Source organism: Gopherus evgoodei, unplaced genomic scaffold (genome assembly GCF_007399415.2).
Source record: "Gopherus evgoodei ecotype Sinaloan lineage unplaced genomic scaffold, rGopEvg1_v1.p scaffold_35_arrow_ctg1, whole genome shotgun sequence".
In the NCBI taxonomy this organism is placed as follows: Eukaryota; Metazoa; Chordata; order Testudines; family Testudinidae; genus Gopherus; species Gopherus evgoodei.
This window is the reverse complement of record NW_022060027.1, coordinates 3147973-3175580: the sequence shown is the minus strand read 5'-3', so window position 1 is coordinate 3175580 and position 27608 is coordinate 3147973. Positions and strand designations below refer to the sequence as shown.

The 27608-nt window shown below is 49.7% G+C and overlaps 1 protein-coding gene across 1 annotated transcript; it reads left to right on the top strand.

Moving 5' to 3' along the window:
* Nucleotides 1–17665: 17665 nt before the first annotated feature.
* Nucleotides 17666–26789, top strand: NTN5 (netrin 5). Its single transcript, XM_030544830.1, has 6 exons — nt 17666–18602; nt 19472–19660; nt 19851–20000; nt 21334–21417; nt 22627–22707; nt 26461–26789. Exons 1-6 carry the CDS (start codon nt 17666–17668, stop codon nt 26787–26789), a joined length of 1770 nt encoding a protein of 589 aa, XP_030400690.1.
* The last annotated feature ends 819 nt before the right edge of the window (nt 26790–27608 follow it).

Here is a 27608-nt window from a genome sequence, read left to right as displayed (position 1 = left end):
CACAGGGCAGCCGAGCTTCGTTAATAATCATAATTACGGAGCAGCAACGTAACCTTCTTGGTGACAGAAAGCTTAGCAGCCTGCAATGCGCACGAACATCCTGAATCCTCTTAAAAAACTCCACAGGGGCTAGCAAAGGTGAACGTCCTGCCAGCCGAGTACCAATGTATATTCATAATGACACAGACCGAAAATGTGTAATAACAACAGGATAAGAAAACCTAAATGACTATGAACAATATTCAATAACCTAGAAATGTTCATAATAGAGCTGGTGATGATGTTGATTAGTCTAATAGTAATAACTATTACACACCAGAAAACACCTGATATGAATAATAAATAACCCAAAATTGTTACTAAGAATTATCATTAGTATTAGACTAGAATTCTTCATAGTAATTGAACTGTTACTCGGAATTATTCTGGTTCCACTCGCGTTCAGAACAGGTAATTAATGAATTAATAGCCTAGAATTGTTAATAAGAACCATTATTGCTGGACTAGAATTCATCGTAATCGATCAATAGTTTGGGCTTGTTAAGAAGAATTATTATTAGACTAGAATTAATAATACATTCATGAATAGTTTAGAATCACTGATAATCAGAATGATGATTAGAATTATTATTAATACTTATATGTAATAAATATCCCAGAAATGCTAATATTAATAAATGAGCTGGAATTGTTAACATTAGTTATTAATAAGCTACAGTGATTAAGTACTTATCGTTATGTATTGATCTATGATTATCACATTATTATTTTACTAATCTGAGTACTTATTATCTATTACTCACTAGAATGCTATTAATAAGTAATTGATGGCATATACTTGTTAATATATAGCCCATGATGGTTAATACATAATTAATAGAGTAAAATGTAATACATTTATAAATATCTATTAACAGCATTGAACTATTATTAATAATGAAAAATAGCTTAGAATCATTCATAATAATCAACAATCACTTTAGATAGTTAATAATAATGAGAGAAGAAGAAGAAATGCCTGTGATAGTGGTTACAAATTTGGAATAAACAGTAATGTGAGGTCAGAACAGTGCCAATAATTAATAATCCATTTGACTAGGAATAGCAATGAGTTATTGTACTTTAAGATTTTTACTAATAAATTATATTTTAGAATGTTTATTAAGCTTTAAAAAAGAGTAGCCTGAGCTACTTGGTAGTAGAAATAATGGATTATAATAAATAATTAGATTATGATGATTAGTAATAACATCTGTGCATAGGTGATTATAAAAATATTATGAATAATAAATAATTAGCCCATGATTTTTAGTAATAATACTAAGAATTAGTCTAGAGAGTTAGGAACTGCATTAACAAATAGAGGTGTATGATTGTTTATAAGAATAAATAGCTTTTGATGGTAGGTAAAAATATGAATGCATAAGAATTGAACGTAAGTAAGTAACTATAGCTTATATTGGTTAATAATCAATTAATAAGTAGTGAATAATTAATCATTAGTAATAGGCACTGGTAGGTCATAGAATATTCATCTGTAATCATTTAAGATTGTTAGTGATATAAATTATATCTAAGAATTGTTAATAATAATACATTTAAATTAGTTAATACTTATAAGTGATAATAAATTACTTCTGAGTTCAGAAATCAAACATTTAATATATAATAATTTACATTTCTTAGTAATAAAAGTAACACATTATCACTTACAGTTGTTAGTAATACACTAATAATTAGTTATTAATAGCCTCTGATAGTTCCTAAACATTATAATAATTTAAGTTAGCTCATAATATTAATAAATTATAACTTATACTTGTTGATAAATTAATAATTACTGTATAATAGTAATTAGTAATAATAGTCACAGATAGCTAATAAAATAGTACCCTATAATGTAAGCTTATTAATAGTATTTCTTATCTTTAACAGTGTTAATTTTAATTAATAAATAACCCTTGGTAGTTCAAAAAATAATAATCTATAATAATTTGATTGTTAGTAATAATATTAATAAACTATAGCTTAGAGTTGTTAATAATGAATAATTAGTTCTAATAATTAATAAATGTCCTCTAAGATACCATTACATATTAATCTACAATAACTAAAAATTGTTAGTGACAATGTTAATAAATTGTATCTGAAAATTGTTAATAGTCACACTTGAATAGTGAATAGTAATTAGTTAATAAGTATTTATACATTGGTGATAATATTATTAATTAATAGTTTACTGTTTCCGGTGCTAATACTCAAGCCATAGCTTATTTCATTTAGTCAGATGTCTACAAATTGCTTAGACTTGCTAATTGCAGTAATTACACATCCTGGCCTGTCCTTGGCAGAGACTTTCCCCCACATGCCCCCGTGTGGAGCCCAAAGTTGGAGGTAGAACAAAACGCCCCAACCTTGGGGAGTGGGGGCAGAAACTTTGGGCCGTGGGCACAGAGGAAGAGAGACGGCCACTGCGCCGAAAACACAAGGGGAGCTTGCTTGTAGAACCAGTGCTGGCTGCCCACTGAGAACGGGGTTCATGAATGTCTCGAGTCATCATATGATGTTGAAATTGTCGTCAGTCATACGGGCAATACATCGAGACATGATTCCTCCCTGGTATTGTTTTCCGTTCTTACCTGGCATCTCCCTTCCTGGAGGTTTGCAGCCACGGTGCGGTCTGTTCTGTGCCATTCTCTGCTCATCTCTTTGGGGAGGATGGGTCCTTGGAGCCATCCAGGGCACCACGTCATTCATCCGACAGCTTCTTTTTCTGCCTCGTGTTCTTCTCCTCTTGACTTCCGGTGCCTGTCAACGCGCCTCGCCCGCCAAACCTCGTAAAATGGGCCCAACACATCTAATCTTTCCTCTGCTAAGATCTCTGGTAGCGTTTGCCGAGTCCCAGGCTTCTCCCGTGCTTGTTCGTCAGCTGCTCCATCTGCCCGTAATATTTGCAGAATTCACCGATAGCACTATAAGTCGACCGATTGTAACTGCTTTGGTGTCATTTATTTGAATGTCCCTATTTCACAGCCATGATTTCAGTTAGGCCAGTTTCAGAGACAGTTTATTTATATTCAGTGTTTCATATAACCAACAATTATTTGAGATAATGTATTAGTTAATTTACATCGATAATACAGAGAATACATAATTACTTACGATTCCTCATGGCTGTTATCTTATATCACCATACCTGCTTTCTATCACTTATTATTTAAAGTATTTCTATTATTAAACTATTATTGGTCATACAAAGATACGTAATTGCTAATGATTCATTTTAATTTATGTTCTCGATACTTATTATTATTTCTGTACTTTATTATTCATTCACACTATTATTGATTAAAATGGGTAGTAGTAGGTGCTGTGCATAATTGCTTTTAAATAAGCTAAAATCAAACTCTACTCTAAGTTCTCAAGCAACATTTTTCTTACCTTGTTTCTGTGTGACGAGACCCCGATCTCAGGGACTCTGTGTCTGGACGGCGCCTGGCCCAACGGGGTCCCAATCTCGGTGACTCTGTTCTGGGCGGCACCCGGCCCGACGGGGCCCCAATCTTGGCGACTCTGTGTCTGGGCAGCGCCCGGTGTGACGGGGCCCCGATCTCAGTGACTCTATGTCTGGGCAGCGCCCGGTGTGACGGGGCCCTGATCTTGGTGACTGTGTGTCTGGGCAGCGCCCGGCGCGACGGGGCCCCAAATCCGATCTCAGTGAGTCTTCATTCCATGTGCTAGTCCAGAGCAGGAACTGAGAAGCATCAGAGCGCGGCCACTAGTGAGTTACCATGATACAATCCCCAGAGAGTTCGGGCAGCACAGAACAATGTTTATCTTTCCCTCAGCAGGGGTAAAATTCTCACTGGAGCGCTGGGAAATGTGAGCCCGGTAGCTCGTGGAGCCGGGGAACCAGTCAGTGCTTTGAAGATTTAAAGTGTTCAGAGACCAGACGTGCAGCGAGTGTCACTCGGTCGTGGCACCACTGGGGTCACTGGGGCTGCTTGACCCCAGCTGAGGGTCTGTGACAAAGCTGTTCTCTAGGGAACAACTGGGCACGGTCCCTGTGCTCTGCTGAATGTCTCCGGTCCTCAGGGTGGTGCCGGGGCAGCCAGGTTAGAGCAGGCAGCGGGCCCGGAACAAATCCAAGATCTGCACCCGCAGCTTTCACCCCCCACACCCGAAGTCCGAACCTCAAGAGCTGGGTAATGAGGAACTATTCACTGGACGTATCAGTCAGTGCTGGGCAGTTGTTACCAAACAGCAGTTTTATTGTTCTGCTTATGTATTTAGGTGATTCAGTCTGTCTGTCTGTCTATCTATCCATCCCCACACACCTCCTCTATCTGTCTGTCTGTCTGTCTGTCTGTGGTGCCCCCTATACTCACATGTGGATTTTGGGTGTTTGGGAAGTTATGGAGGGGCCTGTTGAGGGATGAGTGGATGGAAGGCGAGATGTGGGTGGGCAGTGGATGGATGGATGGAGGGTGTGTGAGGAGATGGATAAATTAGATAGAACCTCCCTAGAGCCACTAACCGCTGAGGAAACTTGTTGGTTTCTGACCTCAGCTCCCCGGGGTCAATCCAGAGTCACTCTGATTGCAATGGGGGCAGGGCTGGATTCTGATCTCAGCTCCCTGGGGTCAATCTGGAGTCACTCCGATTGCAATGGGGACTGGGCTGGATTCTGATCTCAGCTCCCTGGGGTCAATCCGGAGTCACTCCGATTGCAATGGGGGCAGGGCTGGATTCTGATCTCAGCTCCCTGGGGCCAATCCGAAGTCACCCCAGTTGTAATGGGGGCAGGGCTGGATTCTGATCTCACTCCACAGTGGAACAGCTTCTGATTTAAGTTCGGTCAAAGGGATCCAATCCTGCTAACATACAGGGTGTAAACCATATCCCTCCCTTCCTAAATCTTTCCCCTGGAACCTCCCTCTGAAAACCTGACCCCTAATGCTGGGGAGGAGAAGCTGCAACATTTTTTCAACCAAAAAATTTTTTTTGTGAGGGAGGAGGGGATGAGAAGCACAGCTTTGGTGCCATGGAAACAATTTGTGGATTTGGGTCAATTTCACTCAACTCTTCCAGTCCAAGAAAAATATGAAAAAAAAATTCTCTCTCCCCCCCAATGATTTGTTTAGACATTTTCTAACCAAATCATTTTGCTTTTTTCAATTGGAAGCGTCTCTTCCTTTAGATATTGCCTGGTGCTTTTAAAAATGCTCAGCATTGCAGCGAGACGTTTCCTTCGACCTGAATCAAAACCAATTCCAACTTTTGGGTGCAATCAAAATGTCACCAAAAAAAGATTCATTTTTTATAATGAAAAATAAATACCCCCTCCCCCTGCTTTATCAGAAGAACCAGAAAGTCTGTCTGTCACCCAGCTCACGAGAGGAACAAATGCGAGGCCCTAGCACAGTTATTCTCATCCAGGCGTGCACAACCCCTGGGGGTACACAGAGCTCTGCCAGGGGGTACATCAACTCATCCAGAGATTTGCCTAGTTTTACAACGGGCAGCAGGAAAGCCCTAGCGAAGTCAGTGCAAACTAACATTTCATACGGACAATGACTTATATAATATTTATATTCCAGCTAATAGATTTTATAATCATATGGTAAAAAGGAGAAAGGCAGCGGGTTCCCACCTGCTGTGCCACTTTTCTGTTCTTAGCTCTGATTTTGGAAGCAAGTGGTTTGTAAGCGAGGTGAAACTTTGGGGGCGTGCAAGACAGATCAGACTCCCAAAAGGGGTCCCATCATCTGGAGACACTGAGAGCCTCTGGCCTAGCTCATGGGATTTTCTGAAGGCCTGGGAGTGATCTTCTGCCAAGTTGAACAAAGAGAAGGCTGAGGTGGGACTTGATCCTAGCCTAGAAGTACCGACATGGGGACCAAAGATTGGATAAGGGGCTTGTCGATCTAGCACAGGTCTAACTTGGCTGGACGCGGAAGCTGCACAAATTCCAACTGGAAATAAGGTGGAGCAAGGAAAGTGATTAGCCACTGCAATTGGAACAATTCCCCACAGGTTGTGGTCCGTAGCGTAACTAGCGGGGTTCAGGGGAAGCAGCCGCTTCCCCTCAGCATGTTTTTAAAAAGTGGCGTCTGCTGGGCTGGTACTGGTGACAGCAAGACCAGAGGAGCTATGGGGGGCGGCAGGCGCGGCCGGAGGAGCGAGGGGCCGGGTCCTCAGCCATTGCGCCCCATGCTCAGCACAGGGGGCGTGGCCAGAGGAGGAGCCAAGGGGGGCGCCTTTTTTATATTTGCTCCCCCTACACTTTAAACCTGGCTACACCACTGGTTGTGGTGGATTCTCCGTCACCGACAAGATGAGATGTTTCTCTAAATGCTCCGCTCTAGAGAACGTTCTTGGCCCTGCGTTATCCAGGAGGTCAGAGTTGATCACAATGGTCCCCTGGAGTCTATGACTTTTTTTTGTGGTGTTGCGGGGGTGTTGGGGAACTGTTTCTAAAATAATTTATGCTCCCCATCGCTCTCCCCGACAGGGGGGCCCTGGAACATCTGGTTCAGGGCGAGGGGGAACATTTCGGTGTTGGAGCGTAAAATGGAAAGTCAGCAGGGGAGCTGATGTGAAATTTGCTCCTTCCCCACGGCTCATCTTTCTTTCGAGGCACCAGGCCATTCATTAGCAATCCACTTGCCGGTTCCTCCTAGGCCTAGGCCCGAGGTTAGAACCAGGTTGGGCGGGTAGGATTCTGCTCTCACTAGCTCTGGGATTTCTGGCAGTGTAAATGAGAAGAGAATTGGGCCCGAAGGAAACCAGGCACAAAGGTCATCAGCTGGTTTGGAAATGTATCATTTCATGCCTGGAGAAAGTTATCTGGAATGGGGGAATGGGGCACATTTTTTAGCGGACACAAGTCTTTTTTCTCCCTGCGAAAGTCAGTGGATCTACGTCGATTTAAACACGGCTGATGATTTCACTCGGTCTTGGTGGCCAAGAGGAGAAATAGCTTTAACTCGGCCATTGGTTGTGGTTCTTGTGCGTTAACTGTAACACCGGCAGGTACAGCAGAGTGGTGAGGAAGTGGGTTTTGTCTCTGTGAAATCCAAGAGGCCTGTTGCTTAAAAAAAAAACAAAAAAAATGGCCAACTTAAAAAAATCCGTCTTCCCTTTTCGTGGATCAATGGACATGATTTATGGGGTTGATTTGCAGAAGTGGAAATTGAGTGTCTAGCTGCTGGTTGCACCTGTGATAACCCTCTGCTGTTCGGAGCCGTTTGATCTACCCCAGCTGAAGATCTGATTCTTTTTAAATGACTTTAGCGGCAACAATCGTTTTTCACTCCAGTGCACGGCAGTCTGATTTCCAGGGCTGGTTGGGAACGGGACTTTGGTTTGTGGGAGATTCTGACATCTGGGGGAAAGCGGGGCAGGGAGGGGAGGAGGGAGTCTGTTCAGAGTCTCGACCAAAAGCTGAAACTTTGAAATTTTCCACAAAACACAAATTCTGAATAATGTCAATTCCAGGCCCAGGTGGATGACTTGTTTTGAAAATTTTGATTTTTGATAAGGTTAAAACTTTCCATATTGACGTGATTCTTTTGATTAATTTTGTTTGGACTTTGGTATTTCTATTCAGTCTTAAATATATATTCTGGAGATTACATCTTAAATATATACATAGTCTATATATTACTTTAGATCATATATATATAAAATTTTAGAGCTTAACATATATATAATATTAGAACTTAACTATGTTTATTTGTATATATAATCAGATCTTAAATATGTGTATTCTATATATTAGAGCTTAAATGTATATGTAATATATCTTATATGTTGTGTAGATTATATTTAAGATTGTATGTTAAATATGTTATATTAAATATATAAAATATAATATTAAAACAAACAGAAGGCTGAGAGGGGACTTGATCACAAAGTGCAAGTACATGAAAGGTTGTTACAAGGAGAAGGGAGAAAAATTGTTCTCGTTATCCCCTGAGGAGAGGGCAAGAAGCAAGGGGCTTGAATTGCAGCAAGGGCAGTTTAGGTTGGACATTAGGAAAAACTTTCTGTCAGGGTGGTTAAGCACTGGAATAAATCGCCCAGGCAAGTTGTGGAATCTCCATCACTGGAGATTTTTAAGAGCAGGTTGGACAAACACCTGTCAGGGATGGTCTAGATTATACTTTGTCCTGCCCTGAGTGCAGGGAATTGGCCTAGACGACCTCTTGAGGCCCCTTCTAGTCCTACGATTGTATGATTCTATGAATACTACAGTATCATGTAAACATAATAATATATTAAAGCTAAAACAAAATGCACCAAAATAATAAACTCAGAACGTTTCAACTTTATCAGAACATACCGAGAAAGCTGAAACAATTCGCTTGGGCATCTCCCTGTCTAAAATTTCCTTGAAATTGACACATTCCCCCACAATAATTTCGATTTCCACAAAACTGCAATTTCCAAGAGAAAACGGATCTGGTGGAAAATATTTGTGACCCTTTCGAACAGCAAGTTTGTGTTGTTCTGATAACAAAAGTGAAGACACGCGGGTGTTTTGTTTCTTAAAGGATCCATTTTTTAAATTTAATTCTACGAAGTAAACAAATTAAGAGATTTAAGTGGCGCGCCTCAGGAAATCCATCCTTTCATCACAGAAGAAACACTGACGCTTTGAGAAGGGATGTTATATTTTTCCTACGTAGCAAAGAGCTTGAATCTGCATTTTGGGGGCACAATTGGAGTTCATCTTTTACTCTGGAGCTGTGACTTGTGTTTGCATCGGAGCGCAAAATATATTTAACGCCCCCATCTTGCCCAATTCCTGTGATTGTAAGTGGGACTTGCCATGAAAACAGGTGCAAAAATGGTCAGAACTAATGCGGCGGTTGAGTGGCGGGTGTTTTTGTAAAATCCACACTGCCTGTTGCTAAAAAAACGGCGGCAAATTTCAAATATTCTCTTGCAGTTTGTGGGGTCTGGGCTGCTGCCTTATCACTGATGTTTTAGAAGGAGCTTACTGATTTGTCCTCATTTCTCACAGCTGAGGACCTGGTCCTGTAGACTGGAAAAAAAAACCCATACATTTAACTTTGAATTCTGAAATGGGGCAGCAAGTCCCAAGAAAATTCAGACAGAAGCATCTTTGCTGAGTGAATCCCCGATCCTAAAAACTGATCACAAACTTGGACACAGTATTTCAAAGCACCTGTCTGGTTCATTGGTTTTTTAGAAGCCCAAGTTTGGGGATTTAAGTATTTTTGAAACCCCCGGCAAATAAAAACCTCCCCTTCCCATTTTGATTCCCTGGATGTTATCCAGACTCTGATATGTTGGGGTAGTTTTTAACAGAAGGCCATCCCTGTTTCCTTTCGCTTGATTTCTAGATACCAGGCAAGTATCAGGGGTAGCCGTGTTAGTCTGTATCCACAAAACCAACAAGGTGTTCAGTGGCCCCTTAAAGACTAACAGATTTATTTGGGCATAAGCTTTCATGAGTAAAAAACCCTCACTTCTTCAAATGCATACAGGGCTCTGTCATGTTATTTGAAAAATATTTCTCTGCCTACAGGAGGTTCTTCTTAACAGCCTTCAGTGATGGCAGATGGTGAAACAGAAGGAAAATCTGGAGTGGTGATGGGGGGAGGTGAAGGTTACGGGAGGAGCGGAAAATCGAATTTGGAAAGTTCCGATCATTAGGGAGGAATCAGAGGGAAAGGGAGGGGGGTTTTCTAGGGGGGGGAGTTGCTTATTTTTTAAAGGAGAAGGGTTTTAAGAGAGAAGAAGACAAGACAAATGAAAGATGAGGGGGAAAATTCTAAGTGAGCGAAGAAAAGTTTAAGTAAACGGAAAGAGGCCTTTTCAGGTTGTAAAAGAAACTTCACCAGGGCCTGATTCCCAGCTAGTGGAAATCCAAGGAATATGGTGACACCTTCATCAGGCAGTGCAGTTCTGATTTCATCCTGGCGGATTTTTGAGAAAGAGAGCAGGGCAGTATTTTCAAAAGGATTTCAGTTGCATGGAAGCCTTCGGTCCCGCCGAAAATCAGAGGGACCGATTTTCAAAAGTGTTTTGGAGACTTCAGAAAATTTGAATCCCGGCTTTGATTTTAAACTCCCCCCATGCGCGTTTTGACAGGGCTGTTTCTGGTCTGTGCTGGCGTTTGAGAGAGAAGAGTCAGAGTCCCCCTCCCTCTGCGTCTTTGTTGCTCTCTGTTTGGCCTCTATCTCTCTGGACAGTGAAAATAATTGAGTCGGTTTCACCTGGGCATCTTGTCAATTTCACACACATGCCCTCTTTGCTCTGGTCAGTTTCCCTCTCTGGGTTTTTCTAGGCTAGTTGTCCCCTGACCCACAGCCAGAGAAGGTTTCTTATTTCAGAGAAATAGTGTCCCTTGGTTTATTAATCACGCTGATGGCTGCGTGGCCCCGGATCCTGACGGGGCTAACTCAGAGCTCAGCACGGGAGCTGCTGGGAGTACACCTCTGCCGTGGGCCCAAGCAGATGTGCGTGGTTCTCACGCCTTCATCTGAAGCAGTGATGGGCTCAGCCTGCGGCTTGCAAGCTGCCAGTGGCTCTTCCACATGTCTCCTGCGGCTCTTTGCAGCACACGATATTAAACCAATGCGTGATTTAATTATTGACCAGTCTAGGTTATTAACCCATCTGGATGTTTTTACTGTGTTCTCAACCAGCGAAGTGATCAACTGGCACTAAATTAGTAACTCATTTGCTGCAAGAATTATAGATCTCTCTATAGAAACTTAAATCTTTCCCCGTCAGACTGTTTAAACGTGAATAGTTCTGTAGTAAATGAAACAAGGAGTTCACACTGCTGTGGCCCTTTTGGGTAATGCTGATTGCTGATTCGGCTCCTGAGCGTCACTGATAAACATCAGCTCTGGCTATGGTCAGGGCCAGGACGATGGGCTCGACACGCCTTGGGTCCGATCCTGTTTCTTGGATTGCCCTGGTGGGGATTGGGTCCCATTGACTCCAATGGAGCTATGGCTGATTGACGCCAGCTGGGAATCTCGCCCAGTAGTAGCTGGCTGCTGATCTGGCAGGTCACAGGGTCGGGCCCCTCGTCCCCACATGTCTCCCGGCGGCAGAGCTGACGGCGCTGGCGAGGAGCGTGCGGATCGGAGACATTAGCAGCAGAGACAGGACGCTGAGAAGCCGATCTCACTGCGGAGAAGCGAGGGGGACTCCAGAGTTTCCTGTAGGTGTCTGTCTGTTTCCTCCGAGGATTACCTCTTTGTCTGCCCCCGAGGAGGGGCAGAGGGGAATCTAATCATAAGCTGTGGTAATATCCGTCCATTACGTGGCTGTGTGAGCGCAGGCTCTAGGAGGCTTGGCCGAGATCAGGGCGGCCTGGATCCCTGGACACCTGGATCAGGCATCTGACAGGGCCGCGGCGTGGCCCTTTCTGCCCTTGCTTGGCCAGCGCTGGCTCTGAGCCATGCGGGGAAAGTTTCAGGATAGGCAGGTGCTACTGGTATTTGTCCCAGGTGGGTGGGTTTCCTCTTGGTTTGAAAGAAAGAGCCCTCCAAAAAAGTTTTTTTTGGGGGGAGGGTTGTTTTGTTTTTGCTTGGGCGGTGGTTTTGGTGTGCTGGGTGGTTGTTGTGTGTAGGTTTGTGTGTGGGTGTGTTTTTGCTTGGCTGTAGGTTTTTTTTGTGGGGGGGGAGGAGTGTGTTGGTTTTAACCGTCTGCTTGGTTTTTTTGTGAGGAGTGTTTGTCCTGTGTAGGTCTGTGCGTGGTGTATTGTGTGGTGTGTTTTGTGTGTACTTTTGGGGGGGTATGTGTGTGTGTTTCTTTTTTGCTGTCTAGCTGCTTGGGGAGGGTTGTCATGTGTAGGTTTGCGAGGGGTCGTATGGTTCTTTTTGCTTGTGTGTCGTTTTTGGTGGGTGGATATGTATGTGTCTTGTTTTGCTGTGTGGTTATTTTGGGACGTGGGTGGGTGGGTGCGGTGGGTATAGTTTTGGGTGGAGGGGTTGCTCTGTGTGGGTGGTTTTTGGAGGTGTGTGGTTGGGTTGGGGGGTGGATGGTTGTTTGTGGCGTGTTTGCGTAGGGTGATGAGTTGGTGTGTTGTGTTGTATTTGGTACGGGTGGGTTTGGTGTGTTGCTGTAGGTTTGTGTGAATTTGGGGGGGTGATTGTTTTTTGCTGTGCATTTGTGTTTGGTAGGTGGCTGTGCGTGTGTTGGCTTGGGGGTTGTGTGGTTGTTCTCACTGCGTAGGCTTGGTGTCTGAGTTCGGTGGGCGTGTGATGTGTGTGTGAGTGTGACTTCGGGGGGAGTGTACATGTGTGGTTGTGTACCCCGTCCTGGGTGCTTGGCACATCTGTGCATTGAAATTTGCCAAGCAGCACTTGTGCCTTTTGGCCTCCTTGGTTTTTGCATCTGTGCGTGTGTGTCGATTTGCATCCTTGCGGAGTTGAGGTGCCACAACCTCACCTGGGCCCGTCCTTTTCTTCCACCCCTCGGGAAAGCCAGTCTGGACTGGAGAGATTTATCGAGTAGCTAATCGAACAAGGGCAGCTCCCCTGTGCGGTTCGTTAGTGCAGAGATAACACGCTGCTGGTCATTTATGGAAACTGGGCCGGGGGGGAGCTTGGAGAAAATGCCACAGAAGAGCAAAAACCCCATGAATTCCTAATCCGGAGCCCTCAACTGCCATGTTCCCTGTCCCGTTCCGGCCCGCTGGAGTCAGAGATTCAGACAAAAATACAGAAGGGTTTCAGGGTATCATTTACAGACCAGTATAAACAAGTCACTGTCTGTAGGAAATGTTAGTTTGCACTGACTTCGCTAGGACTTCTTCTGTCACCTGTTGTAGAACTAGGCAAATCTCTGGATGATGTACCCCCTGGCAGATCTTTCCATGCCCCCAGGGGTATATCCCTGGGTTGAGAACCACTGCTTCAGATCCCCCAGCCAGCTGTATAACCCAGATGATTCAGTGTCACCCACTTACCCCCGTGTCTCTCTCCCCCACATTGCAATCTGTAACCCTGTTATTAAGGGGTTACTAGGCACACCGTGAACAGCATTTAAAGATTTGTAAGTAACGCAGAGCAAGACAAGATTTTTCCAGTGATCAATGGTTGCGTCTCTGCACAATGGATCGCTAAGATGAATAGCATTTAAAAGTTAGTTATGAGTAAAGATCAGGGCTAACGGAATAATAATAATAATCGCCCACATGATTACAAATCCTAATCGGTTTTAGATATTAGTTATTAACAAACAGCAACGCTAGGTTTCAACAATGAGTCATGATTGTTGCTCTACGTAAACGGTTGCGAATGGGAATAGAGTTTAAAGATTAGTTAGTAATAAAGATCAGGAATCAGTTTGATAAATACTTAATAATCACACATATGATTGACAAATTTGAATGGATTATAAATATTAGTAATTAATAGAGAGCAAGGAGTGGTTCTATTGATTAATAATGGCTGGCACACATGAATGATTGCTGACATCGTGAACATCTTTTCAGAATTCCCACGAAAGAGCAATGGTCACTTTTAATTGTAATATTTGCTGTTGGTTGTACACGAATGATTGCTGATGAGCAGAGCTTTTAAACGTTAATAATAAAGAGTAATTATAGGGTCTAATAATAACTAATTGCTACCCATTACGCACTAATTGCTGCTCTCATTACTAGAGTTTGGATAGTAGATAGGTTTTAATAATGATCTCGACTTTGGTTGTACACAATTATTAATGATATGAATTGCTTTTAAATATTTCTAATAAAAGAGAGTGATGGTGTCTGGGCAGCGCCCGGCCTGACGAGGCCCCGATCTCGGCGACTTTGTGTCTGGGCAGCGCCCAGCCCGACAGGGCCCCGATCTCGGTGACTTTGTGTCTGGGCAGCGCCCGGCCCCACGGGGCCCCGATCTCGGTAACTCTGTGTCTGGGCAGTGCCTGGCCCGGCGGGGCCCTGATCTCGGCGACTTCCTGTCTGGGCAGCGCATAATAATAATGATCAGTGTGAGGTCAGCATGTCCCAAACTGAGAAACGATTGGGTGATGTTTGAGTTAAGGGTGGTCACTGGGATTTTGTGGGGAAGGTTCAGGGACATGAGCGTGAGTTTAGGGGGAAGGTTCGGGGTGAGTCTGGGAGTGAGTTTTGGTGGGCCAGAGGAGATAGGATGCTTAGAAAGGGTCCCACCCAGCTGCCTCTGCCCTCCTATGCTCCCGCGCCATGTCCCATTATAATAGTAGGTCCTACTCAATGATAATATCCACTCCCTGGCAGCCCAGGCGCTCCTGGACCTGGTCTGGCTGAGGCCTCGGATCCAGGCTCAGTAACTCCCAACCCGGAGAGGCTGGGGGCTGGTGCTCGGGATAGGACAGGCTGCGGGAGTGGGAAGACATAGACCTCCCAGCCCTGCAGGAATGTTAACAATTAGAGCTGACCTCAGCAATTAGCAATTGGGGAAATCAGAGCTGGGCACAGACCCACGGCTCCCAGCACGTCTGCCCCACCTGGGGAACTTCTCACTAGCTCCCACTGCCCTCCCAGTGCAAGGGGATAGACCCCAGGTGTCCTGACTCCCAGACACCCCCCTGCTCTACCCACTAGCTCCCACTGCCCTCCCAGTGCAAGGGGATAGACCCCAGGTGTCCTGACTCCCAGCCACCCCCCTGCTCTACCTACTAACTTCCACTGTCCTCCCAGTACAAGGGGATAGACCCCAGGTGTCCTGACTCCCAGCCACCCCCTGCTCTGCCCACTAGCCCCCACTGCCCTCCCAGTGCTGGGGCTAGAACCCAGGAGTCTTGGCTGTGAATCAACACCTCCCTCTCCAGACCTGGGGGAAGGTGAGGCCAGAAGGTTTTTCCCGCACTCCACCGGGGTGATAAATAGCTGGAGGCAGCAGCAGAATGGGCCCCAATGTAAAATCCCAGCTGCCATGAATCAAACAGAAGAGCCTGCCGGACATGAAAGGGGCTGTGCTGGGGGGTGGGGGAGCTGGGCCCAGCACTGGAGGATGCTGGCAGCAGTGAGATCTTGAGAGAGAGAGCGCATGGGACAGGAGGATGTGCAGGGCACTGCTGCGAGGAAGCTCACAGCTTGGAGAAGAGCACTCTCAGCAGGGAGCGGTTCCCTGCACTTAGTATATTTTCCTATCCTGGAGGAGTGGGGGCTGAGTTGGGGGGCAGGGGGCCCAGATGGGGGCAAAGGTGTTTACTTAACAGGGAGCACAGGAACGCAGCGAAAATCAAGAATTCGCGAAGACCTAATCCCAGACTTAGCACCCCTGAGTCATCGATCAGTGTCCGAGAGACACAGGGAGGCAGAGACAGGTGTCTGGCTGGGCTAAGGCAGAATAAGAGAATTTCCTTCTGGTCACAATCAGGCATCCGTCGCATCAGGCCCTACCTGGACACAAAGTCTCCGAGATCGGGGCTCCGTCAGGCTGGGCGCTGCCCAGACACAGAGTTGCTGAGATCTGGGCCTCGTCAGGCCAGGCGCTGCGCAGACACAGAGTCGCTGAGATCGGGGCCCCGTCGGGCCGGGCGCTGCCCAGGCACAGAATCGCCGAGATCGGGGCCCCGTCGGGCCGGGTGCAGTCCAGACACAGAGTCGCCGAGATCGGGGTCTCGTCGGGCCGGGCACTGCCCAGACACAGAGTCACTGAGATCGGGGCCCTGTCGGGCCGGGCGCCACCCAGACACAGAGCTGCTGAGATCGGGGCCCCACTCAGAGCTTTACAGACGCACACAGAGAATCCAAGCGGGAAACAGACCCCAGGAGCCCTCACTATTTTATCTCTGCAAATTTGTGGCTGCATCAGAACCAGTTCTCTGTGTTGAGTGAAAGGCCCCTGCCCCATTCCTTATCCCTGGGCCACATGGTCCCCTGCCCTGGGGTCACATTGCAGCTGGCACCCCCTAGAGGGGAAAGGCCCCATGTCCCATCCCGGGTCCCCTGAGCCAGCCGTTCCCACTGGAGATCATTTGGGGCTCTCCGTGCAGTGGATGGGTGGGTGTCCTTTACCCCTCCAGGCCGCCTTAATCCTGCATTGACTCCAGCTGTCAGCGGACCCTCTCTCAGATCCACCCCTTACCCATCGGCCCTGCCAGGGAAAGGAGAAGGGGGTTGGAGGGGGAGCGGGAATCAGGACAGAAACAAGCCGATGAGCCCTTAATAACCGTGAGAGTCTGGATTTAAAGGGCCTCTTCTCACAGCAGTCACGCACCCGGATTAGCGCCGAGCTGGGGCTGCTGGGGTAGGGGGCTGTTAACCTTTTCCAGGCTGGCTGCAGCCAGGACTGGGGCAGGTTGGAGCAAGCCTGGGGCGTGAGATGCCTAGATCCTAGGGGGACCAGCCGCCGGTCAGTTCCTCCCGGTCCCTTACCCCTCTGGGACGCCTGGAGATTGGCATGCAATCAAAGCGATCTCCTGGACCAGGGGCCGAAAGCAGGCGTGTCCCAGAGTGGCAGAGGCTGGTTCAGGTGAGCCAGCCCCAAATTCCAGCATCCCCGGGTGGGAGAAAGGACCGGTCGGGAGAGGAACATCAGAGAGGGGTGGGCAGGATTAGCCTGGCTGAGAGGGCCGAGGGGGCTGGATCCCAGCTCAAGGAGGGTGTAAAGAGGTTGGGATCAGCTGGGCTCCACATGGCACAGAGACGGGTTGGGGTCTGTTCCCAGCGAGCGAGATCTAGGGTAGATATTAAGAGGGGGCTCGCAGGGGCCGGAACAGGCAGACAAACCCTCTTTGGGGTGGGCTCGAACACCATGGTTCTGGTTCAGCGCAGGTGGGGCCGGACAGGCGGTGCACCCACCATTGCAATGAGCCCAGCTGTGTGAGCTCTGCCCTGTAGGAAGGAAGCCTTTCCCCGCAACCCACTGAATTCCCAGCCAAGCTGAGCTGGGGGAGAAATTCATTCCTGCCCTGCTTACCCCAAATCTGCTGAGCATTTAGACTCTGCGTGTGACACCCCAGTCAGGAAGCTAGAAAGAGAATTATCCGAGCACCAGTCCAAGCCTGATTCTGGGAGAGGAGTGGGGGCTAGTGGTTAGTGATGGGGAAGCCCTGGGAGTCTGGACTCCTGGGTTCTCTCCCCAGCTCTGGGAGTGGAGTGGGGTCTAGTGGTTGCAGGGGGGCTGGGAGCCAGGACTCCTGGGTTTGGGAGGCCGCATGGTGGTGTTTGTAACACACTAACTATGTATGTTCTGTACCCCTTTTGTGTCTGGTTTAGCTCGAGGGTAACACCCTACTACAGCCAGCTGGAGCTGGCAAATGGAGCTACTCCACTAGGTTATTGAGCATAAGCACTGGCTTTGGCACCCCAGAAGCAGCATTCTGCCCAGGGTGGGGAAGGTGTTAGCTGTAGTGAGTGGGTCAGAGATGGTCCCTTGGGCCCCTCCCACTTCAATGCAGAACACGTGGGGCATGAAAACAAAGGAGATCCAGCCCGCTGAGTGGTTAGCCTGTGGAACTCACCACCACTGGATATGGCTGGGGCGGAGTCCTGCCAAGCAACAGCTGTTTCTGTGACCCACCACAGCGAGGGGAAGGAATGAGAAGCCACCTGTTTTCTGGCAAGCAGGTGAGGCTGGGGCTGGCCACTGCAGGCGGTCTCCTGCCTAGCCTTCCCCTCACCCTCTCCTCTCTCTGTCTCTCCAGGTGATGCCAGCCCGGCGCTGACCACCTGGCCATGCCTGGCCTCTGGCAGGGTCTGGGGGTGCTGCTCTCGCTCCAGCTGGCCCTGCTGTGCCTGGCCTCCGACCCCTGCTACGATGCCGCCCGGCGGCCCCGCTACTGCCTCCCGGAGCCGACCGACCTGGCTGTCGGGCGCCTCGTCCAGGCCTCCGCCACCTGCGGCCGCCCCCCGCAGCGCCTGTGCGCCTTCCGCCACCCGGGCAACACCTCGTCCCGCCGGTGCCGCCTCTGCGACGGGGCTGACCCTGCCGCCGCCCACCCCGCCGCCTACCTGACCGACGCGGGCGGCGAGGCCACCTGCTGGCAGTCGGGGCCGGTGGCCAATGCCAGCCTGAGCCTGGCCCTGGGAGGCCGCTTCGAGCTGCTCTACGTGGCCCTCCGCTTCTGCTCCCCCCGCCCCCACTCCCTGGCCCTCTACAAATCCACAGACCACGGCCACTCCTGGATGCCTTTCCAGTTCTTCTCCGCCCGCTGCCTCCAGGCCTATGGGCTGCCCCCGGCCTCGGTCATCAGCAAGGCCTCGGAGCATGAAGCCATCTGCACCTCTGCCCAGACAGACCCCACGCCGCTGGTGGGGGGGCTGGTGGCTTTCATGCCCCTGGCCGGCCGCCCCTTGGCCCGGGCCTTCGAGTACAGCCCCGTGCTCCAGGACTGGGTGACAGCCACCGACCTGCGGGTGGCCTTGGATCGCAGGCACCGGGGGCTGGGGCTGCGGGGCCGGGAAGCCTCCTACGGGGTGTCGGAGCTGCAGGTCGGGGGCCGGTGCCGGTGCAACGGGCATGCTGCCCGGTGTGGGGCTGCCAGGCCCGGCGGGGCCCCCCAGTGCCAGTGCCGCCACAACACGGCCGGCCCTGAGTGCGAGACCTGCAGGGCCTTCTATTGCGACCGGCCCTGGCAGCGCGCCACGCCCAGCGATGCCCACGAGTGCGTGGGTGAGTGACAGGGGGTGCCTGGCTGCTAAGGGGGGGTATTTGGGCAGCCCAAGGGTCCTTCTCAGCACAGAGACTCCTAGTGGGGACACCGGGTAGCGCAGGTCGGGCAGCCCCAGGGTGCTCCTGAGCACAGAGACCCCACAGGCTGGGATAGTGGGTGGGGGCAAGGGGTGCAGGTCAGGATTGAGGGGCACTGGCAGAGTTGGGACCAGAGGGTGGAAAGCCCAGGGCTGGCTGTCAGGAGGCTGTGGGTCAGGAATGAGGGACCCAGGACTGGGAGAACTGTGGGGCGGGGGGGAGGCTGCGGGTCGGGACTGAGGGGCCCAGGACTGGGAGAACCGTGTATGGGGGGGGAGGCTGCAGGTCAGGATTGAGTGTCCCAGGACTGGGAGAACTGTGGGGAGGGGGGTGGCTGCGGGTCAGGACTGAGGGGCCCAGGACTGGGAGAACTGTGTATGTTGGGGGGAGGCTGCGGGTCGGGATTGAGGGGCCCAGGGCTGGGAGAACTGTGTATGTTGGGGGGAGGCTGTGGGTCAGGATTGAGGGGCCCAGGGCTGGGAGAACTGTGAGGGGGGGAGGCTGCGGGTCGGGACTGAGGGGCCCAGGGCTGGGAGAACTGTGGGGAGGGGGAGGCTGCGGGTCAGGATTGAGGGGCCCAGGGCTGGAAGAACTGTGTATGTTGGGGGGAGGCTGCGGGTCGGGATTGAGGGGCCCAGGGCTGGTATAAGAGTGAGGGGGGGGCTGAGGGTCGGGACTGAGGGGCACCGGCACCTGTGTAAAGGATGGGCTGGGTTTGCTGGTGTTTGAGGCGCCCCCTGCTGGGCTGGAACTACGACTCCCCCACCTCCACCCAAACTCTATCTCCGCAGCCTGTGAATGCAACCGCCACTCGCACCGGTGCCGCTTTAACATGGAGCTGTACAAGCTGTCGGGGCGCAAGAGCGGGGGCGTCTGCCTGAACTGCCGGCACCACACGGCCGGGCGGCACTGCCACTACTGCCAGCCGGGCTTCAAACGTGACCTGGCTCGGCCCATCACCAGCCGCAGGGCCTGCAAGGGTGAGCAACACAGGGCACTGCTGCAGGGAAGCTCACAACTTTGGCATCCCCTTCTGGGCACTGCTGTGGGGAAGCTCACAGTGCCGGCGTTCCTTGGCTGGGCACTGCTGAAGGGAAGCTCACAGCACCTCCCCACCTTTGTGAGGCCTGCTGCTGGGATAGACATTAACCCTGCTTGTGTCCTTCCCAGCCTGCCAGTGCCACCCCATTGGAGCTGTCAGCACCATGTGCAACCAGACCACGGGGCAGTGCCAGTGCAAGATGGGCGTCACCGGGCTCACCTGCAACCGCTGCGCCCAGGGCTTTCAGCAGAGCCGCACAGCCCACATCCCCTGCATCCGTAAGTCTGCCCCTTATACATACTGGATGGGTATAATGCCCTAGACAGAGCTCATGTAGGCTGCTCAATACGGTAACCAGGCTGGGCCCATATATTCTGCTCAATATGGTAACCAGGAAAAGTCCATCTATTCTGCTCAGTACGGTAATCAAACTGGGCCCATATATTCTGCTCAGTACGGTAACCAAACTGGGCCCATATATTCTGCTCTATACAGTAACCAGGAAGGGCCCATGTATTCGGCTCGATATGGTAACCAGGAAGGGCCATTTATATTCTGTTCAATATGGTAACCAATCAAGCCCTTTATACTCCCTTCAGTAGGGTGACCAAACTATCTTGATGTTAGGGGTTTTGTCGTATATAGGCAACTGAAACACACCCACCCCCCAGAAAGTACCTCTATTTGTCACCCTAGTTAAGTGCAGTAAACAAATTGGGACCTGTATTCTGTTCACTACAGTAACCAGGAGGGGCTGTATATTCTGTTCAATATGGTAACTACATTGGGCCCATATATTCCATTCAGTTTGGTAATTGGGTTGGGCCCATATATACTGTTCAATACGGTAGCCAGGCTGGGCCTATGTAGTCTATTGAATATGGTAACAGCAGAGCTTTCATTTTCTGTTGAATACTTTAAGGAGGTGGGGTCCCTATATTCTGTTCAATAAGATAACCACTTGTAAAATATTAATCCACCAATCAGATCCTGCCCAGAAAACCCCGCCTCCTGGGAGTTTTTCAGGGGTCGGGGGATAAAATAGATGCTAATTCAGGAAGTGAACTCGTATCTCTGGATCTGACCTCTAGTTAGGGCACTTCAGGAAGTCCCGCCTGTACGGAAGGAGCACATTCGAGACATGACCTCATAGCTCTCCAGAGGTGTGGTATGTGGTGTAATGCACCAGGAAGGCCTACCTCTAACTGGCCTGGGGGGGCGGGCATTGTTAATTCAGGAAATGAGATCATGGAACTGTCACTGTCACCTGGCATGTGACACTCCAGGATGTCCCACCTCCAGTGGTGGAAGGGGAGAGAGAGAGAGAGTGTCATTCAGAAAGTGACATCATAACTCTAGAAGTGAGTCATCCATCCAGGAAGTGCAAACACTAATTCATGAAGTGACATCATAGCTCATTATTTCAACCTGTCCTGGCAAATGGGCAAGGATCACGCCTGGGCACACATCCTTAGGGGCAGTCTGAGTGCATGAGTGAACCTTGCTCTCTACACGCATGAGATGGGGAGGGGGTGGCAGGATCACGCTTATTGACTCCACACATCTCTCTTTCTTTCTCCCTCCCTCCTTTCCTCCATCCCCCTCTCCCAGGCGTTCAAGAGGTGATGACCACCACAGCTGCCTACCCCCTGGAGTGGAACACAGGTGCCTGGGGCAGGATGAGGGGGATCAATGGTGGGGTGTCATCCCCCCACTCCCAGTTCCCAGCCTCAGGATGGAGCAGTCACCCCCACCACTGTCCTTCCACCTGGTGTAGGACTCTGTAGGGAGGATGACTGCCTACTACTGCTGCCAGCTAGGGAAAGCCGCTCCTTTAGCACAACTAACAGAGAGACATGGCTTTGGGGGGAGGGTTCAAATCTTGCTGGTAAGACTCAGTGGATGCCGAGCTGCAATGCAGTGTGGGTCATGGAGCCTGCAGGTTCATGGCATGAACCAGCCAAATATGCCGGCTCTGGTGGAGGGGAATTTGGGGGGGGGTGCCAAGGAAGGTGGGCATTTAGCAGATGGGGATGGAAGTGGGGCAGGCACAAGAGGTCGGAAGAAGGGAATGGGAGGAGGAGGACAATGGGAAGAGGAGGGGATTATTGGGGGGTATGGCTGAACACATTTGTTGGGGTACCTATAAAGAAGACCCTCCCCCAATGGAGTTTCAAGGTTCCAGGGGCTGTAGGCAGGAAGTGATGTCATAGCTAGTGCCCCATGATATATGGCACTCCAGGACGTAGAAAATATAATTCATAGACCTGGAACTGTGACACGGTGTAGGACAATCCAGGCAGGCCCGCCTCCAAAGCGGGGAAAATGCTTATTGAGGAAGTGACGTCGTAGCTCTGGAGCTGTGCTGTAGGGTAAGACATTCCAGGGAATCCCTTCTAAAAGGTGGATGGTGAACACAAATTCAGGAAGTGACATCATAACCGCAGAATTATGTCCTCTACCTGGCACTCTAGGAAGTCCTGCCTCCAAGGAGGGAGGCATGCTAGTTCAGGAAGTGACATCATAGCTCCAGAACTGTGCTGTATTATGGCATTCCAAGAAGTGCCGCCTCTGGCGGGGAGGGGGAGCTGTGCTATAGGTTCCACCTCCAGCGAGGGTGACACATGTAATTTCAGGAAGTGACGTGATAGCTTAACAGCTGTACCATGGAGTTTCAGCCCGGCAGGAAATCCTGCCTCCAAGGCAGCAGGAATGCTAATTCAGGAAGTGACATCATAGCACTGGAGCTGGAGGTCCCGCCTCCAGGCCTGGAGCAGCAGTTGTAGGGGGTCAAAGGCATGATTTGGGATGGACCCTGGTTCATGAGAAGCAGGATGGGGCGAGGAGCCGGGGACGAGCTAACCCCACTGTACCCATGTGCCCCCATCTATGCTCTCCCCCTAGGCACTGAATGCCAGACTCACTGCAGCCCTTCCCACGGCCGTGTCCATATGAACCTGCGAAAATACTGCAAGAAGGATTACGGTAACATTGACCTGACATCATTATCTAATCTATCTATCCCCAGCCACCCCATCTATCTATCCCAGGCCACCCCAGCCACTCTATCTATCTATCCCCAGCCACCCCATCTATCTATCTCTCTATCCCAGGCCACCCCATCTATCTATCCCAGGCCACCCCAGCCACTCTATCTATCTATCCCCAGCCACCCCATCTATCTCTCTCTCTATCCCAGGCCACCCCATCTATCTATCCCAGGCCACCCCAGCCACTCTATCTATCTATCTATCTATCTATTCCCAGCCGCCCCATCTATCTATCCCCAGCCACCCCATCTATCTATCTCTCTATCCCAGGCCACCCCATCTATCTATCCCAGGCCACCCCAGCCACTCTATCTATCTATCTATCCCCAGCCACCCCATCTATCTATCTTTCTATCTATTCCCAGCCCCCCCATCTATCTATCCCCAGCCACCCCATCTATCTATCTCTCTATCCCAGGCCACCCCATCTATCTATCCCAGGCCACCCCAGCCACTCTATCTATCTATCCCCAGCCACCCCATCTATCTATCTATCTATCTATCTATCTATCTATCTATCTATCTATCTATCTATCTATCTATCTATCTATCTCCAGACACTCCCGCTATCTATTCATCTGTCTATCCCATCCACCTATCTGTCTCTCTCTCCTCATACATGTCCATCCTGAAGCTGGGAAATGTTATAGAAAGAAAGAAAGAAAGAAAGAAAGAAAGAAAGAAAGAAAGAAAGAAAGAAAGAAAGAAAGAAGATGTGCCATGAGGATAGATAGATAGATAGATAGAGGGGGTGGACGGGGACAGATAGATAGAGAGAGAAAGAGGGGGGGGTGGATGGGGACAGATAGATAGATAGATAGATAGATAGATAGATAGATAGAGGGGGTGGATGGGGACAGATAGATAGATAGATTAGATAGCTGTGTCCCAAGATAGATGGATATGATTTATTCCCCAGCAATGCTCTGTTCAGGATCTGGTCCCTGCCCCCTGCCCTCGCTGTGACAGAGCAGAGAATTCTCCCGCACTGCGGGGTTGACCCTGAGCTGGAGGCCGGGCTCAAGGCACAAAGGGCATTAGGAGTCTACGCGGTTTTCTTCCAGGGATTAGGAAGGGATTATCCAGATGAGCCACCCACTGCCCCTGGCCCCGGCTCCTGTGAGCAGCCAAAGCGCAACGGATCATACACACTCTGCACAAAGGGTAGTGAGAGCCCAGCCTGCCCCACTCTGCCTCCGCCCCCCACCTGTGTATCCATCCCCCCACAACCACCTGTGTCCATCCCTCCTCCTCCACCACCCTTCCTCGCTTGCTCTCTCAGGATCAGGCCCTGAGTGCCAGAGCCGAAACCCCTTGGCAAGTCCGAGTGGCCGGCCCACTGGGCATGGTCAGGCACCATTCGTGGGAGAGTGGGGCTTTCCTTGGGGTGCTTAGAATTGCTGGGCATAGCAGGGTCTGATTGCTGTCCCTGGCTAGGAGTTGGGGCCACTTGAGGGTTTTATGGCATATATCACTGGGTATTAATCAACATCAGTTGGTATCTGTGAACATCACTGGGTGTTATTGGGTATCAGTATCCATCACCGGCTAGCACTTCATATTGTTTGGGTATCAATGAGTATTGTTGGGTATCACTGATTATCATGGTATTGTTGGGTTTCAGTGGGTATCGATCGATATCACTGGGGACTGTTGGTTTCAGTGTGCATTGATGGGTATCACTGGATATCACTGGATATTGGGGTTCAGTGGCTTTTGTTGGGTATCACAGGGTATTGGTTTCAGTGTGTATTGCTGGGTATCAGTGGATATTGGGGTTCAATGGCTATTGTAGGGTATCGCTAGATATCACTAGGTATTGGGGTTCAGTGGCTATTGTTGGGTGTCAGTGGATATTGTTGTCAGTGGCTATTGCTGGTTATCTGGATACTGTTGGGTTTCAGCGGGTATTGCTGGCAGAGCTGGATATTGGTGGGTGTCACTGGATATTGGTAGGCATTCTTCGGTATCACTAGGCATCTTCAGTATTGGTGGGCATTGGTGAACACTGGGCATGAAGGGCACGACTGCGTATTGGTGGGTAAGTTTCACTGGGTATTGGAGTGCACTATTGGTCATCAATGAGTAACACTGGGTATTGGTGAGTATCATTGGTTATTGGCAGGCACTGTTGGGCATCATTTGGGATCACTGAGTTTTGCCGGGTATTGCTAAGTATTGGTGAGCATCAATGGGTATTGATGGGCATTGGCATTATTTGGTAATGTTGGGTGTTGATACGTTTAATTGAATATGGGTGAGTGTTGGTATCGTTGGGAATGTTTGACATCAGTGGATAAAGTTGCATATTGGGTCTCACTGGATATTGGTGGGCACTGTTGGGCATCATTGGGTTTTGGTGGATATTGGTATCAGCATCATTGGCTAATCATAGAATCATAGAATATCAGGATTGGAAGGGATCTCAGGGGGTCATCTAGTCCAACCATCTGCTCAAAGCAGGACCAACCCCCAACTAAATCATCCCAGCCAGGGCTTTGTGAAGACTGACCTTAAAAACCAATAAGGAAGGAGATTTCCTAGGTAACCCGTTCCAGTGCTTCACCACCCTCCTAGTGAAAAAGTTTTTCCTAATATCCAACCTAAACCTCCCCCACTGCAACTTGAGACCATTGATCCTTGTTCTGTCATCTGCCACCACTGAGAACAGTGTAGATCCATCCTCTTTGGAACCCCCTTTCAGGTAATGGAAAGCAGCTATCAAATCCCCCCTCATTCTTCTCTTCTGCAGACTAAACAATCCCAGTTCCCTCAGCCTCTCCTCATAAGTCATGTGTTCCAGGCCCCTAATCATTTTTGTTGTCCTCCACTGGACTCTTTCTAATGTTTCCACATCCTTCTTGTAGTGTGGGGCCCAAAACTGGACACAGTACTCCAGATGAGGCCTCACCAATGTTGAATAGAGGGGAATTATCACCTCCCTCGATCTGCTGGCAATACCCCTACTTATACAGCCCAAAATGCCATTAGCCTTCTTGGCAACAAGGGCACACTGTTGATTCCTATCCAGCTTCTCGTCCACTGTAACCCCTAGGTCCTTTTCTGCAGAACTACTGTCTAGCCATTCAGTCCCTAGTCTGTAGCAGTGCAATGCTCATGTTGGGTATCATTGAGTATCATTCGGTGTTGGTGAGTATCATTGAGTATTGTAGGGTATTGGTATCTTAGTCTATTGTTGAGTATCATCAGGTTTTGTTGGGTATTGATATCATTATCTATTGTTGAGTATCACTGGGTATTGATATCATTATCTATTGTTGAGTATCATTGGGAAAAGGTGAGGTTTGGTATCACTGGATAATGTTGAGTATTATTGTGTATTGTTGGGGATTGCTATAATTGACTAATGTTGAGAATCATTGAGTATCATTGGGGAATGGTGAGGACTAATGAGTATTGTTGAATATCATTGGGCATTGTTGGGTATTGGTATCATTGACTAATGAGTATTCTTGAATATCATTGAGTATTGTCGGGTATTGGTATCATTGACTAATGGATATTGTTGAATATCATTGGGTATCGGTATCATTGGCTAATGTTGAGCATCGTTGTGTATCATTGGCTGATGAGCATTACTGGCTATCATTGGGAACTGGCATCGCTGGCTAATGTTGGGGATAGGGGAGTATCCTGCCCCTTCCTGACCTCTGACCTCCCCCTGCAGTGCTGCATGCCCAGCTGCTGGCCATGGTGGAGTCGGGCGAGTGGTGGCAGTTCACAACCTCAGTGCTGGCAGTATATCGGCAGCGCCAGGTGCCCATCCGTCGGGGCGAGCAACCGCTCTGGGTGCCCCGGCAGGACCTGGCCTGCGGCTGCCTGCGCCTCCAGGTTGGCAAGGCCTACCTGGTGATCGGGAACGATGCGGAGTCGCCCGACCCGGCGCGCCTGGTGCTGGACAGGAACAGCCTGGCGCTGCCCTGGCGTGATGTCTGGGCCCACAAGCTCCGTCGCTTCCAGCAGCAGGACCGGCAGGGCAACTGCCGGAGCCCCTGAAACCAAGAAGGTGGGATGGAAATACCGGGAACCCCAAGGCCGGGGAAGGGGGCAAGCCAGGCACCCCAAGACCCAGGGCAGGGTCTGTAACACCTGGCGCAGCTCCTCCAGTGGCTGAGATCCCCCATTGGCCCCTGAAACTGGGCCCATATCCCCTCCTCAATCCCCTAGACTCCCCCCATATTCAGACCCTACCCCCCATGCAGGGCCCAATCCTATCTCTCCTCATCCGACCCTACAGGGGAGCCCATCCCCACCCAGCTTCCTGCTGCCCCCTCACTCCACATTTTTGTAATCAGGTTGAGAAGGAAGGGGAGGAAATACCAAAGATGACCTTTGACCGCTGACCTGTGGCCTGCTCTGCTCTTGCACTTGTACAAAAGATGAATGGAATAAAATGAGAAATTATTTTACTCACCGGAGAGTCTGTTTATTGGGAGGGGAGCGAGGTCCTCGTTAAAGTGTGTGTGGGCGGGGGGACAGAGAGGGAATGGGGCTCGGGGCCTCTCCTCTCTAGGGAGCACCAGCTCCCATCCAGCCCCAGGGCAGGGACTGGCTGGCTCAGGGGGGCGGGGAATGGGGCTCGGGGCCTCTCCCCTCTAGGGGGCGCCAGCTCCCATCTGGCCCCAGGGCAGGGACTGGCTGGCTCAGGGGGGTGGGGAAAGGGGCCTTTGATGTGCAGGTTCCCAACTGCCCCATCAGCAGTAGGGGTGGGGGGAACACATCCTCCCTGAACCCAACCTTGTTGCCATTGACCAGAACCAATCGTTGGGCACGGGTGTGAAATCACCATCTGTGCCAGAGGGTCCTGTTACTGCG